At 38.8% G+C, this 14,329-nt stretch overlaps 1 protein-coding gene across 3 annotated transcripts in view; it reads left to right on the top strand.

The window, feature by feature from the left end:
* The window catches only part of MAP3K4 (mitogen-activated protein kinase kinase kinase 4), a 110,496-nt gene that overhangs the window by 77,222 nt on the left and 18,945 nt on the right, over positions 1 to 14,329 (top strand). For 2 of the 3 annotated variants that reach the window (XM_060029666.1, XM_060029665.1), the window contains exons 7-16: positions 1,614 to 1,730; positions 3,180 to 3,279; positions 3,380 to 3,463; positions 4,875 to 5,141; positions 6,500 to 6,649; positions 8,617 to 8,778; positions 9,270 to 9,403; positions 9,941 to 10,019; positions 10,837 to 10,903; positions 14,096 to 14,192. In XM_060029666.1, coding sequence (XP_059885649.1) covers positions 1,614 to 1,730; positions 3,180 to 3,279; positions 3,380 to 3,463; positions 4,875 to 5,141; positions 6,500 to 6,649; positions 8,617 to 8,778; positions 9,270 to 9,403; positions 9,941 to 10,019; positions 10,837 to 10,903; positions 14,096 to 14,192 — 1,257 coding nt within the window. Of the gene's footprint in view, positions 1 to 1,613; positions 1,731 to 3,179; positions 3,280 to 3,379; positions 3,464 to 4,874; positions 5,142 to 6,499; positions 6,650 to 8,616; positions 8,779 to 9,269; positions 9,404 to 9,940; positions 10,020 to 10,836; positions 10,916 to 14,095; positions 14,193 to 14,329 lie in introns of all 3 variants that reach the window. The other variant, XM_060029667.1, reaches the window with a different exon arrangement.

Here is a 14,329-nt window from a genome sequence, read left to right as displayed (position 1 = left end):
TTTACCTCTGCTCCAAATACGCCAGTGGCTCTCCTCCTTACTCAAATTAAAGCGAGAATGCCTGAACAATGGCCCATAAGGCCTGGTACAGTCTCACTTTTCAGTAAATCTTTGTCCTCACCTCCTAGGTTCTCCTGTGCTCACTCTGCAGCCACAGGAGATTCCTTCCTGTTTTTCATAGGCTGGGCCTGCTCTGTCCTCAGGCTCTTTGCACTTGCTGGTCCCTCTACTGGGACTGCTCTTCACCAGTTATTTCCATGACTCATTTCCCCACTTCCTGTAGGTCTTTGGCCACGTGTTACCTTCTGCATATTAAAAGTTGAAATTCCTACCTGCAAGTACACCTTAGCTTTCTTCCCTATTTTATTTCTCTCCATAGAACTTATCAGTATCTGAAATACTGTATATATATATTTTTAAATTTTATTTATTTATTTTTCTCCATTCACTGGAGGGATTTTATCTGTTTTGTTCAGTACTGCTTACTCCATAACAGATACTGAATATTTGTTGAATAAATTGATCCTGAATATCCTTGTATACTACTGCTCTTAAAAGTATGTTTCCAATCAGGACATTTTCCCACTCGGTTATTTTTAAAGCCCACCCTCTTTGCCTACCAAAGGACAATCACACAGTTACATGACATCCAGGGCCTTCCACAGCACGGCCCGGTTACCTTCCTGGTCTCATTTCCCCCTCCTCTGCTCTTTCCAGGTTGACAGTTTCTTTTCACAAACATGCCTCTTGCTTAACACATCATCATGCCCTTTGATCATATTTATTGTTCTTCCTGGACTTTCCTTCCCCCTCCTCCATTCTCTTCCTGTCAGAGCCACTCTTCCCACTGTTGTAGTTGCTACAGTCCTGCATTGCCTGCAAGGCCCATTGAACTCATACCTTCAGCTGGGTTTGATCTCGCTCCTCAGACAGCTCCCGTAGCAGTTACCGTCTGCCCTATCCGATGTTGGTTGTAGACTTACCTGCTCTGTTTTACTAGGTTGTAAGCTCCTTTTCATCATAGAAGCCAGTAAGCTGCTGTTGAGTTTTTACTAAACTCATTTAGATTGATTTTATATGCTTGGGTTTGCATTTTAACCCTAGTATTTAGATTGTATACTTGATGAGAAGCATCAGCTGATTAGAGTAGTTCATGTTTATTGACTATGAAAGCTAACTGTGAGGGAAGTTTTTAAAAACAATTGCATTTAAGGAATTCACTTTATTTCTTATGCCACCGTTTAGTTCATTAAGCTTTTAAAAAATATTTTGTTGTAGGTATATGTTTGAGGCCATTTTACACCACTTTGAACATTTGTTTAAGATGAAAATAACATTTGTGTGATAATTACATAGCAACTGTGAATGTAATTTAAGATTTTAAGGTTTATAATGAAAAACTGGTTGTAGAACAAAGGTACATACATTCCATAATAGAGATTTCTACTTGTTTCACATTAATCGTGATTTTATATTAAAAGAAAATTCTCACTGTAATTGATTTTTAAACTATTAAAATAATAGCTGAATCTTTGAGTTTCTCATTCAAGAATTAGAATGAGTGAGGACAGTTTTTCTTCTCTGGTTTACTTTTGTTGTTTTTGTTCCCTTAGTGACATTGCAGGAATGCTGCTGAAATCTACAGGAAGTTTTCTAGAATCTGGCTTACAGGAGAGCTGTGCAGAGTTTTGGACCAGTGCTGATGATAGTAGTGCTTCAGATGAAATAAGGTTGAAGCTGCATTTTCTTTCCTCTCCCATTTTTTATTTCATGTAGTTTTATTCTTGGTAATGAGCCTTGTTGAAACCAAATCATGTTAGACTTGAAGAACTTGGGTAGTAGACATAAAGGGATTTATTTCTTACTACTGTATTGTCTTTTTATATGATCCCTTAGTTATGGTTTTATGTAAAATTGTCTTTGAAGGTGATTTTTATTTAGCCTAATAAAAACAGTGTCCTTCGAGAAAATGTTGTTTAAGTTGACTAAAAATGAGTAGGGTAGAATTCGTTCACATGTTCTGGAATGTCTTTAATTAAATAATTGTTTCTGTCCTTTAAAGACTCTAGCAGTCCATGAATACATTTAATTGATATTTGGTACATTTTTATTGCTTTTATACTAAGCTTATCCCTTCTGTTGAACTTTAAGCTTGAGAACCCGAAACCATGGCTTGCACACCTACTGCATTTCCTCCAATTCTATGCAGATGGCATTGAGGATGAACCATGTTAAAGTGCTGTTTTTGTGGCATATGTAATACTCATATAGCTATTTAGTGGCCAATTATCAGCAATATCCTATGAGTCAACATTAGGAAGTGCTCAGGCAGAACTAACTTCTCTAGAGATGTTTTCTCTCACTTTCCAAAATTTGATAAAAAACCACATTTTTGGGTTTCAGAACACTGGGATGTCTTTATGCCAGGATTAGAGAAAGAAGTGACCACATAGGCTCTCACCTGGGAAAATACCTAATAGCTGAGAAATGGGGTGAATTAGTTTGTAGAAGGTCTTGCAGTTTTGAACGCAAACATGGAAGATTCAAAATACGAGAATTCAAGAATTAAGATGGTGAAGTAGAGAATGGGTCTGATAATGCCCTGGTTGTTTACTAGGGATGGATCTAGACGTGGGTCCACGTGCAGTGATTTGTGGGGCTGACTTGTCCTGGCTGCAGAGAGGCCACGGGCCTTGTGTACATCCCTTCCCAAGTCATAGCTCAGCAATGTCCTGTTGGTGGATTGAAAACAGCTGTGATGGGAGTATTCTCACCATGAAAATTGGCAAACACCACACAAGGCAATATTTTGGGGGGAGCAGGTTGTTAAACGTTTGATGGTTCACTACTATTATATATATATATTCCTTTTTAGTTAGATTATGAGCTGGGAGTCAAGAACTTATTTCAAACTCCAAGAATTATCCTAATGAAGCCTTTAGAAGATTGAGCATACTCCTATTTGGAGGTTAAGTGTGCCTTCCTTATTTAAAAAATACAAGTACTTTCTAGAAAGCTGTGGGGAGCAAGGTTCTGAATATTATGAATCCATTCCCAACAATTGCTAGCTTCTAACATCTTCGGTCTCTATTAACGTGATTTGGAATTTGCTTCATCTGTATTGTGTATTTCTTGGCATACTGTAATGTATTCTAACTGGATTTCAATCAACTTGGCAGGAGATCTGTTATAGAGATCAGTCGAGCACTGAAGGAGCTCTTTCACGAGGCTAGAGAAAGAGCCTCCAAAGCACTTGGATTTGCTAAAATGCTGAGAAAGGTGAGTTAGCAATCCTGATTAGTTATTATTTTTTTCTTATTTTTCTTTTATTTTTTAAAAAGCTAACCCTAAAGAAGTTTCTTTGTAACTGTGATCCTAGGACCTGGAAATAGCTGCAGAGTTCATACTTTCAGCCCCAGTTAGAGACCTTCTGGATGTCCTGAAATCAAAACAATACGTTAAGGTATGTATTTAAGGTGGCATAATTATTTTACCTTTCTTACTTTACTCTAAAACAGACAGACTTTTTCTTAAAGGTCTAGAGAGTAAATATTTTAGGCTTTGCAGTCCATATGTGGACCCCAGTTTTAAGGCTGTTCCATAATTTCCCAATGCAACAATTAGAAAAAGTTTTTCATACTTGACTTACTAACTTGTTTTAAGAATACAGAAGAAAAACCCCAGACATTTACTCATACAATATAATTTATCAAATTAGTTACACATATATATTTAAAATAATGTCTATAAAGTCATGTGTTGCTTTTAAGTAATTGCTTTTTCACCCTCACATTTCCTGAAACAATTCAGATTTTCTACGTGAATCTTTGACGTCAGTGTCCTGGCCATCACTAGACCCACTTTTTGAGTCACCATGTTTGCTCCCATTTAAGCTGTTTGAGCTTAGTACTTTCAGAATATGTGTATGATGTCACGGGAAGTTATATCCCACATGTGTTTATGTGTGACTCGCACAACGTAATCACATATGTACCTTGTTCCAGTGATCTTTAAAAGGCTATTTACGGTGCCCCTGTCAAGGATAATTAGTGGATCTGTATTAACATCTTTTGCCTTTCACTGAGTCAGGTGACTTTCTCTTTCAAAGACGTCGTGCGGCCTATGCTCCCCTGGGATTCTGCTCCTGGTGCCGAAGACCCTAGTCACCAGTGCCCACTGCAGGGCGTTGCTCTGGGGGAGCAGTTTTGCATAAAAACTGCACTGCAGTGGCATTCACTGAGGTTGTTTCAGGCTGACATTCTTCCCCTGATGAGTGTTCTCTTTGTTGTTGAAAATAAAGAGATTGGAGGATTCCTTGTATGCGGAGAAACTTTACCAAGCCTCTCCCCCAGTATAGTCACACTCTCCCTCCTCCAGTCACACTGAACTGAGTTACAGTCGGCTCTCCGTATCTGCGGGTTCTGCAGTCGCTGATTCAACTAACTGCAAATTGAAAATAGTTAGGAAAAAAACATTCCTGAAAGTTTCAAAAAGCAAAACTTGAATTTGCAACATGCTGGCAACTGTTTACCTAGCATTCACATTGTATTTGGTATCATAAGTAATCCAGAGATGATTTGAAGTATACGGGAGGTTGTGTATAGGTTACGTGCAAATACTACGCCACTTGATATAAGGGACTCGAGCATCCACAGATTTTGGTATCCGAGGGGGTCCCGGAACCAGGCCTCTGTGGATGCCCAGGGACGACGGGACTTGCCGTTCCCTTCATAGCTCTAATTAATGCCTTTCCCACATCTCCTTGCCCAAACCCACTTGACTTTTTCTAGGTTTTTTTTGTTTTGTTTTTTAAATAACATTTCTATAATATACTATGTTCTTTAATTCAAGATTTTGGATTGTTTCTTTTCCAGGTACAAATTCCTGGCTTAGAAAACTTGCAGGTGTTTGTTCCAGACACCCTTGCTGAGGAGAAGAGTATTATTTTGCAGTTACTCAATGCAGCCGCAGGAAAGGACTGCTCGAAAGACTCATACGAACTACTAATTGACGCCTATCTGCTTCTAACGAAACATAGTGACCGTACTCAGGACTCAGATGGCAGCTGGGCCACGTGGGAGGCACAGCCTGTCAAAATTGTGCCTCAGGTGGAGACTGTCGATACCTTGAGAAGCATGCAGGTCTGTCTCACTCCCAGTCCCTGCCCCACCGTTCCCCACCCTGCCTGGAAGCAGTATTGCTTACTTAAAATACTTTTAGGAAAAAGGAATTGTTAGCAGCTCGTGAATGATTGGTTTAAGCAGTCTCAAGTATCCACTTCCCCAAAATATACCTTGATGTGTTGATAGATAGTTTTGTAGCATTATTGTACTAAAATATTCGGGCAAATTCTTTAAGTATGTTCAATTATACCAAAATATTTGAAAAGTTTTATTTATATCTTTCCTTACTCCAGCCATGTATGTAGTTAGATCCAACCACCCCTGATCTGAAAGGAGTTATCTACTCCTTTAACTTGTAGTTGCAGAAATCCCAGTTCTCCGAGTACTCTGATTTGCTGGCTACTTAAGTTTTCATTTTTGTAGTCAAGGTTTTCACCTGCCTACCTAACAGGGATCCCATGACAATCTGTGTAACTCAGTAATTCAAACTGTAAGAAGCCTCCTCATGCCTCTGTGTTCAGCTCTGGAACAGCGGTGGTGAGTGCACATGTGCACCTCGAACTCAGCCAGACCAGAGCTGGGCACCCTGGCCAACTGTCCCCTCAGCTCTACGAATCTGCCTTCTCTCTTGTATTCCCTGTCTCAGTGACTGGTGCTCTGTCCACTCAGTTGTTTAAACCAGGATGTGACAGTTCATATAATTTCAGCCTCCCCCCACTTCCACTTAGTCACTAGCCCAGCACCGAAGCCTTTCTAGTAAACGAGCCTTTCTCTGCATCCCCAGAGCAGCTGCCGTGGTCAGACCTTATCACCCCTTTCCTGGACTGTTGCAGGGCCCTCCTTGCTTCAACCCTCGCCTTCCCTCCCTCCAATTCTGTATTTGTTCGCTTGTTTTGGTACTTCCAGAATGATCCTTATAATTCATACATCTCATCACAGGTCTACTCAAAATACTGCAATGACCATCACTTCAGGAAGACAAATAATAAAGTCTTGGTTTCTGTTTCATGCAAGGCCCCTCATCTCATCCCACTCTTATTCCTGCATTTTCTATCTCCACATGCTGCTTCAACACACACACAAACACACACTCTGCTCCAGGAGTAATGAATCTCTTGGAGTTCTAGCATACTTCAAAGACTTCATGCCCACATAATTCCGTGGGACTCCTCCCCATTGCGCTGGAGATCAGAACCGTCAGTGGCCCCTGCAGTGTGCTGCTCCATGGGAGCAGCTATGCTTGACAACTACTTTCTGATCAGATGGTTGCTGGCCTGGTGGCCCTGAGGTTGGTCTTGTTTTGAGACTGGGGGTTGAACTAGAGTGGAAAACTAAGTGGGTCTGTGTTTAAGCCCTGTGCTTGCTTTTCCTCCCAGGTGGATAATCTTTTACTAGTTGTCATGGAGTCTGCGCATCTCATAATTCATAGAAAAACTTTCCAGCAGTCCACCGAAGGACTCATGACTCTACGCCAGGAGCAGACATCCAGTCAGCCCGTCATCGCCAGAGCTTTGCAGCAGCTGAAGGTACTTCACCATCAACTCTACCGTAACTAATTTATTTACGTTTGGTGTAATGCTAGGGAAGAATCAGTTTGTTATAATTTAAGTCACTCCAGGGACTTGAACTCTTACAGTGTCCTCCCCACTCTCCCTCTCTTCCATTTTCCCATGCGTCTAAGTTAAAAATTTCCTGGATCTTTCTTGGAACTGTGTAACATTAGAATTGGAGAGGATAAAAATCTGAATCGTCACATGACTTCTTAATGGTCCCGTGGCTGGTTCGCGTTGGCCTTCTAGACCTCCTCGTTCCTAATCCAAGTTTATTTCTCCTTTAGCAATTACCAGTACTTACTAGAGGCACCTCAAGTCAAAAGTGTGTAATTTAAAAGAAGAGTTATTTATTCTTTCATTCAGTCAAATTAATTGAGAAAGCTAGCTGCAGACAGGCAGAAAGGCCTTCAAGTTCATGACAAGGCAGAGCCTTGCCTTCTCTGCCATTATTTCCCATTTTCACCCGCTTCCTATTTTGCACTCCATTTATCAGTCTTGGTCTCATGCACACTTTCCCGCAGCCCATCAGTCTTCTCAGTCACATTAAGGCTTGACTTCTTGAAGAAGAAGGACTTCTTGAAATTACAAGTAGTTTTGATAAACGTTTGTTTTCCTTTTGTCAATCCGATTTGTCTTATTTATCTATAAACATTCTTTCTTTCTTTTTTTTTTTTTTCTATAAACATTCTTTCTTACAGATTGTCACCCCACTCAGATACCAGGGCAGGGGACTTTTGTTTTTTCTTTTAGTTTGAGTTAATGAATTCTGGAGAGTACAAAATTATATAAGATATTGATTATTCTTGAGCTTAAGGAACTTGTAGCCTTAAGGATCTAAACTGTCACACTAAAGTACAGAGGAGGGAGAGATTAGATCCTCCTAGTAGCATCTGGGAATTGCTGCCATGGAGGCATTTCAGCTTGGGAGTATTTCAAAGATGCAAATTGGGAAGGGACCAATAAGAGAAACATTTGGGCATTGGTGTGTGAGGATCAGGGTTATGAGAAGGCTCACTGAATATCAGGCGGTCTGATTTGCTTGGATCTTGGTGTATACAGTGGAAAGTAGTGAGAGAGGAGGTTAGTAAAGTCAAGTGGGCAAAAATCAGGCTGTTGAGAGATTTTGGATGTTGAGAATATTTTGGAATACTGTGTAGAGGAACTACCTGATAGAGACGTGTACATATGTGTGTGTTTAAGGGTGGGTGGAAAGGGAACCCAGTTTGGAGCTGTTGTACTATTAATTAGGGAAGACAACAAAGCTTGAGCTAGGGCAGGGTTTCTCAACCCCCATACTGGTGACATTTTAGGTCAGTCAACAATTCTTAGTTTGGGGGAGCTGCCCTGTGTGTTGTAAGATGTCTGGCAGCATCGCTGGCCTCTGCACAGTAGATGCCAGTAGATTTCACAACACCCCCCACCCCATGTTTGGACAACCAGAAATATCTCCAGACGTTGCCAGTGTCCCCTGGGGTGGTAACGTTGGTCTCGGTTGAGAACCCCTGAGCAGGGGGATAAGAAGGACAGTACGACTAATAACACTGTGGAGGTCATTTAGAAATCATAGTTCACTCTGTGGAATTGAAACCGTACTTACACTTGAGCAACCACCGAGGGGAGAAAACAACTGGTGGTTGATAGGCAGAAATATCGAAGCTGTAAGCATCTATTCAAAGACCACCTTGTAATTAGGCATCATATTTTAAATGGACTGTTTTCCTCTTGTCTTTCATAAGTTTTTAAGAATACCTAATAAAAATGAAAATACTAATTTTTTTCCTATTTTTGGTCATTCCTTTTGAATAACCAAAATAAATATGACTGGAATATATTACAATGGTCAATGTCTGTGTGATGATGAAAGAAATCTTCCTCTAAAATACAATAAGTATTGTGTGATTTGTTTCACTTTGGATTAATTGTGGTTTGGGATTCTTTAGAATGATGCATTAGAGCTTTGCAACAGAATAAGTGATGCCATTGACCGAGTGGACCACATGTTCACTTCAGAATTTGACGCTGAAGTTGATGAATCTGAATCTGCTACGTTGCAGCAGTATTATCGAGAAGCCATGATTCAAGGGTACAATTTTGGGTTCGAGGTAGGTACAAAATAAGAGGAAACACACAGTACAATTTTGCGATTGCTTTGTAACTTACTTACAGAAAGCATTAGGAATCTTGTACAGCAAATCTCATGATCTCATTATTGTAATCACAGCTTAGTCAAGAATGTCATCTTACATCCCTGTTGAATATCAGAAATGCTGGGTTACTTTTAAACTGTCAGATATTTACTCAGTTTTTATTTTGTGTTAGCAGCTATCCACTTACATTTAAAAACCTTCTTTAAGAGATGTTTAATATCATAAAAGCATATTCTTAATTTCAACTTATGAGGAAGACATTTGTGAAATTGCATTTTAAGACATTATTTTCTCTATAACTCTTCACACTCTTTTTAGAATATGTGAAGTTCATTGGCTTTTGCTTTTCGTTTTTAGAAAAATGGCATTTAAACAGCATTATAGTGTTTAGGTATTTGTGTAATGGTTTTCTTCTTAATCTTGATATACGTGAAACCTTCTTACAGTATCATAAAGAAGTCGTTCGTTTGATGTCTGGCGAGTTTAGACAGAAGATAGGAGACAAGTATATAAGCTTTGCCCGGAAATGGATGAATTACGTCCTGACTAAATGTGAGAGTGGTAGAGGGACAAGACCCAGGTAATGACCACGTAGGGTGGCTCCTTCATGAGCCATGTGGGGTTGCTGATACTTCATTCTTATATTTTATGTGGGATTTCTGAGCAGATGACACAAAAAGCATTTTGAACTCTTTGGTGATCAGTGTTTTTCTTCCTTTTTTTAAAAAACAAACCTATTTACATAGAAACCCCCATAACTCTTGGAAAACTTTTTCTTTTGTAATTGTTCCAAAATGAGTTATCTTTAAGCAGTTCACATTCTCCCTGGACAGGTCTTCCTGCTTGCTAATCTTCTTTTCTCCTTCATGAAATTTAAGCCTCTTATTTAGTGTAAATGGAAAAGAAATTGGTAACCTGTTCCTTTACTAAAAAGCTATTTGTCTTTCTCAAAACATGATGTAAACTTACTCAACACGAGGCAGATGACAGAGACACAAATGCGTTTTGTCCTAGATGGTAATTTTCCAATCAGATTACTTTTCAGGGTTGTATAGACTAAAATGACTATGGCGTTTGCTTGATTGTTTTGTGACTCTTGAACTTTTCCTCGTGACAGGTGGGCAACTCAAGGTTTTGACTTCCTGCAAGCCATTGAACCTGCTTTCATTTCAGCTTTACCAGAAGATGACTTCCTGGTATGGGATATTCTAAAGTGTTTTTCCTTAAAAAAAACCCAAATAAGTTGATCACTCTCTATTTCTGATGGTGTATCTTTTTATTAATTTAAAAGCGGTTCTGAAATATTTTCACATAATTGTCATGATAATGCCGAGAGGTTAAAGCACTAATAGCAGAGTAGGGCGTTCAGTGCTCTTTTTATAACAGTGTTGTCCAGCTGACCACGTCAGTGTACGGTTGTTCGTGCAGCCTGGCACTTACAAAACACGTGTCGGTTTTGTATCTTGTAAAGTGCCGCTGCTTTTTAGCAGCTCCATGAAGAGCAAGGAATAGCTGTTTCACTTCAGTGTTAGTCGCCGTGCAGCACGCGGGATATTAGTTCCCCAACCAGGAGTTGAACCCACGCCCGCTGCAGTGGAAGCACAGAGTTTTAGCCACTGGACCGCCAGGCAAGTCCAGTGTGCGTCATTATAGAGCATAATGGCAAATGTTAAGTATTATCACCAGTATCCAGATAAATTCCATCAGATCAGAAAGATGTTTTTCAAATGTGAATTCACTCATTTTGGCCTCCAAATAGTAGAGGAGATTACAGGAGTCCTTTGCTTGTGTACATCATTGCATTATGGGGAGCTGATAAAAAATGGAATTGTATATTATCTTAAATTATGTACGATTTACGTTTATACCTATTTTCTTTTAAACTAACTTTGAAAATATTTACTTAAGGATAGCCTGTTTTCTTTTAAATATACCGAAAGCCTAATTTGTGCGACTTCTATAATTGAGTGTACATTTTTTCTCTTTTCCTTTTCCATTTCCTTTGGTTTCTAGAGTTTACAAGCCCTGATGAATGAATGCATTGGCCATGTAATAGGAAAGCCACACAGTCCTATTACAGGTTTGTACCTTGGTAAGAAAACAGTTAGAGTGTCTCTCCCAGAACCTACTGGTTTGGGTGAGCACATTGTCTCATCATTGCAGTTATTTAAAATGCTATAGAGGTTCTCTGAGAATATTCAGGAAAATGACAATGAATTTAACAGGAAGATTAAAATGCAAGCACAAGGTGGTCTATGCTTGCCCACAGTATTTAGTTAGCTACAGGTTTTTTCTTGTTACACCAACACTCTCATTCTGTTCTCCCCCCTAAATTCTTTTCCCCTGGGGAGGAGAGACTTAGAGAAATAGTTGTCTGGTAAGAAGCAAGGCCTTTCTTGCTGCAGGTGGGTGAGTATAATTGTTCTGCCCTTCCTTTCTCACCTTTTGAAGGAGAATGAGTCTGTTTTCTTCACAGCTTTCCAAAGTACCCATTCCTCACTAATGTAGGAAATTCCTAATTGCTCCCCCCCATTCCTATTTGGTGTTACTTGAAAAAGAAAAAAGTTAAGTTCTGCTATAATATACTTAAATTACTGTTTTCAGTTCCAGTCGATATGTAGCTTTACAGTGTATGTTGAAACTTTAAAACAAAATATGTATCAGAAAACAGCTGTCTTACCCTATTCTTGAGATAGTAAACCAAAGCAAAACTATATTTATATGTAATAAACAACCAAAACTGAAAACTTAGAAATCTTAAACATTTCATTTACACAAAAGAAAATAATTCATGAATGGTAAATTTATCGAGCAGCAGCTATATCTTAAAGGGTACTTGCTAGCCACTGAAAGTTTAGTAGACCAGGTCTTAATGCTTGATTTCTTTAATCTTTAAAATTCACCCAGTTTATACCTCTTTTTCTCCCAAGGCTGCTATGAAATGAAAGTTATCATTTATAAAACTATTTGAACATTTTATATAAAACGTGCTATATTCTCATCGATCTTTTGATTAAGCGTATTATCATAAATACTTTGAGTTTCTGATTTCCCAAAATATTTCTCTCAGAATACATGATAAATAATTCGGTAAAAATTACTTCTTTGAAGTATTTTATTACATAAGGAATCATTTTCATTGTAGAAAAACATTACAGCGTAGAAAATGTATGTAGTAAACATAAATGTAGAAAAATATTACAAAGGGAAAAAAACCTCATACCCACATAGTCCACAGGTCGTCACTGCTAGCATGTGAGCCGCTGACTCTGCCTGGCCCCACACTGCGGGCGGGACAGTCGGTTCGCAGCACTCTCTGTGGGCACGACTTGGCCTTCGTCCTCTCAGCCACTGGGATGGTGGAAACTGCACTGGACGGAGAGCCAGGTTGCCTGGCAGTTGAGTGACCTGGGGCTGCTCACTGAACATCTTTGCGCCTCCCCTACTAATGCTTAAAATCAGATGCTAATGAGGGTTCAATACTGTAATGACATTTTGTAAATTGTAGCGTTCTACACATGGCAGGAGTCATCATTTGGTTTTGTGCTCTTTCCTTACAAGAGGAATTAATGACAGTGAGAGCACGTTGTTGTCGTTGTTGCTGCTTACTCTTTTCTCTCCCCCTGCTCTACCCTCATAAGGATGGGTAGATAGACACTCTGTCATTGTAAGCAGATGGTAAGAGTCTGGTATAGAACCTTCTATATTTTCTGTATACTCATATAGTTACACGGACGCATTCTACTGCACCTTCCTTTATGCCCATATAATCACGCAAGCACAGATGCCATTGTTTTTTTTCCTGCCATTTACCGTATAAAAATTGGATCACATTGGATATTAATCTCTGACAATTGTAGAAATCCCTCCATGTCAACAAGTATAGATCCAATTCATTCTCTTTAGTGGCTACATTGTGTCCATTGTGGTTATTCTACAATTCTTTCCACCATTTGCTTATTTGTTTGGTTAGTTTTGCCATGAAAAACATCTTTATGATAAATGTTCACCACTAGTGAAATTTGAGCATCTATTTGATGTTTATTGGCCATTTGGATTTTCTTTTCAATGAAGTAGCACAGTTTTGTAACAGTTAGATATACATACTCTTAAAAGAAATGTTCTGTTTCATGAATGAAGAATGTTAAACTTGGGTGTGTGTGTTTTAACAGAATGTCTTTATTTTTATACCTTCATGGGAAAATTTTGTAGTAATTTTGGACTCAGTAGTTCTCAGTACGTTTGCTGCATTAGAGACATCAGCATTCTCACCAAATCGTTTTTGTTTTTTCTTTTTGCCTTTGAATTTGCCTATTGAATTACTTCCATTTAAGGTTGTGATAGTTGAGATAATGAGCCAGAGATACAAATTGCCTGGGTTTCTTCATAACAATTACTTGATTTTTGTTTTGCAAGTTTTCCCTTCAGATCTCTGCGTTTTTGGTACTCCTCTCTCTCCTGTGTAGTGTTATTAAAAGTAAACAAAAACCATGAAGAAGTATTTTCATTTAGGATAAACATATTTAGAATAAAACATATATATGTAGACTAAAATTATTAACGTGAAGAGAAAATATGACATTTAAAAAAAAACTAGGGAGGGTTAAAACAAAGTTAAAAATCAGAGGAAAACATGTTAGGGAGAAATAGACAAAATATATCATATTCATGACTAGTTACATTTAGTCATTGGGGAAGTAGAATTGTCAGCATTTTTGTAATTGCTAGGTAAGGTCTCTTTCTAAATTTTGGTTAAAATTTTATCTAGTTTTTAAATTTTGTTTTAAATCTTATCCATATTTACCTTCTACCAGAATATTTAAAAGAAGAAGAGAAGAAAACATGTTCTGAAAAGAATAATCAATTTAAACCCGTGTCCATCCTCCTGATTTGCTTTAAAGGAATTAAATAGAACTCCCAGTACTCAGGAAAATGACAGTGACCTCTCCCCAACTCAGAACCTATTGAAGTATCACCCCTGACCAGAATCTTTTTAAAAGTTCAGACAACATAAGGAACTTTTTAGTGGAGAAATGCCACAGAAACCACATTTTCATCTGTCTCTAAAATGTGTAATATAATTTTATTAACTTTCAAAAAGTGACATTTTCCCAGCATTTGTGTATGTAGTACGATTTTCTTACTTATATAAATGGTTTTATTTTGATCACCAGCAAAAGTAAGCCACCTCCCATTTCCACTGAATTGCCTGGTTTTCCAGTTTTCTGCTGACCCCTTAACAAGTTGCGTTTGTCGCTCTTTTCACTGGCAGCCATTCATCGGAACAGCCCCCGTCCTGTGAAGGTACCGCGATGCCATAGCGACCCTCCTAACCCGCATCTGATTATCCCAACTCCAGAGGGATTCAGGTATTTGGTGCTTGTCTAGTTGTTTGCTTTCTGGGTTCTTCTCTGATGTGCGTGCTGACGCTCAAGAGCTGCTGATGCTTGCTCTGATACCAAATACTGTTTTCTGTGTTCTTGTTTATACATTTTCAAAAGCTCTT

The sequence above is a fragment of the Delphinus delphis genome, chromosome 14, assembly GCF_949987515.2.
Source record: "Delphinus delphis chromosome 14, mDelDel1.2, whole genome shotgun sequence".
Taxonomy (NCBI): Eukaryota; Metazoa; Chordata; class Mammalia; order Artiodactyla; family Delphinidae; genus Delphinus; species Delphinus delphis.
Note: the sequence above shows the minus strand (reverse complement) of the source record. Positions and strands in the feature narration are given on the sequence as shown.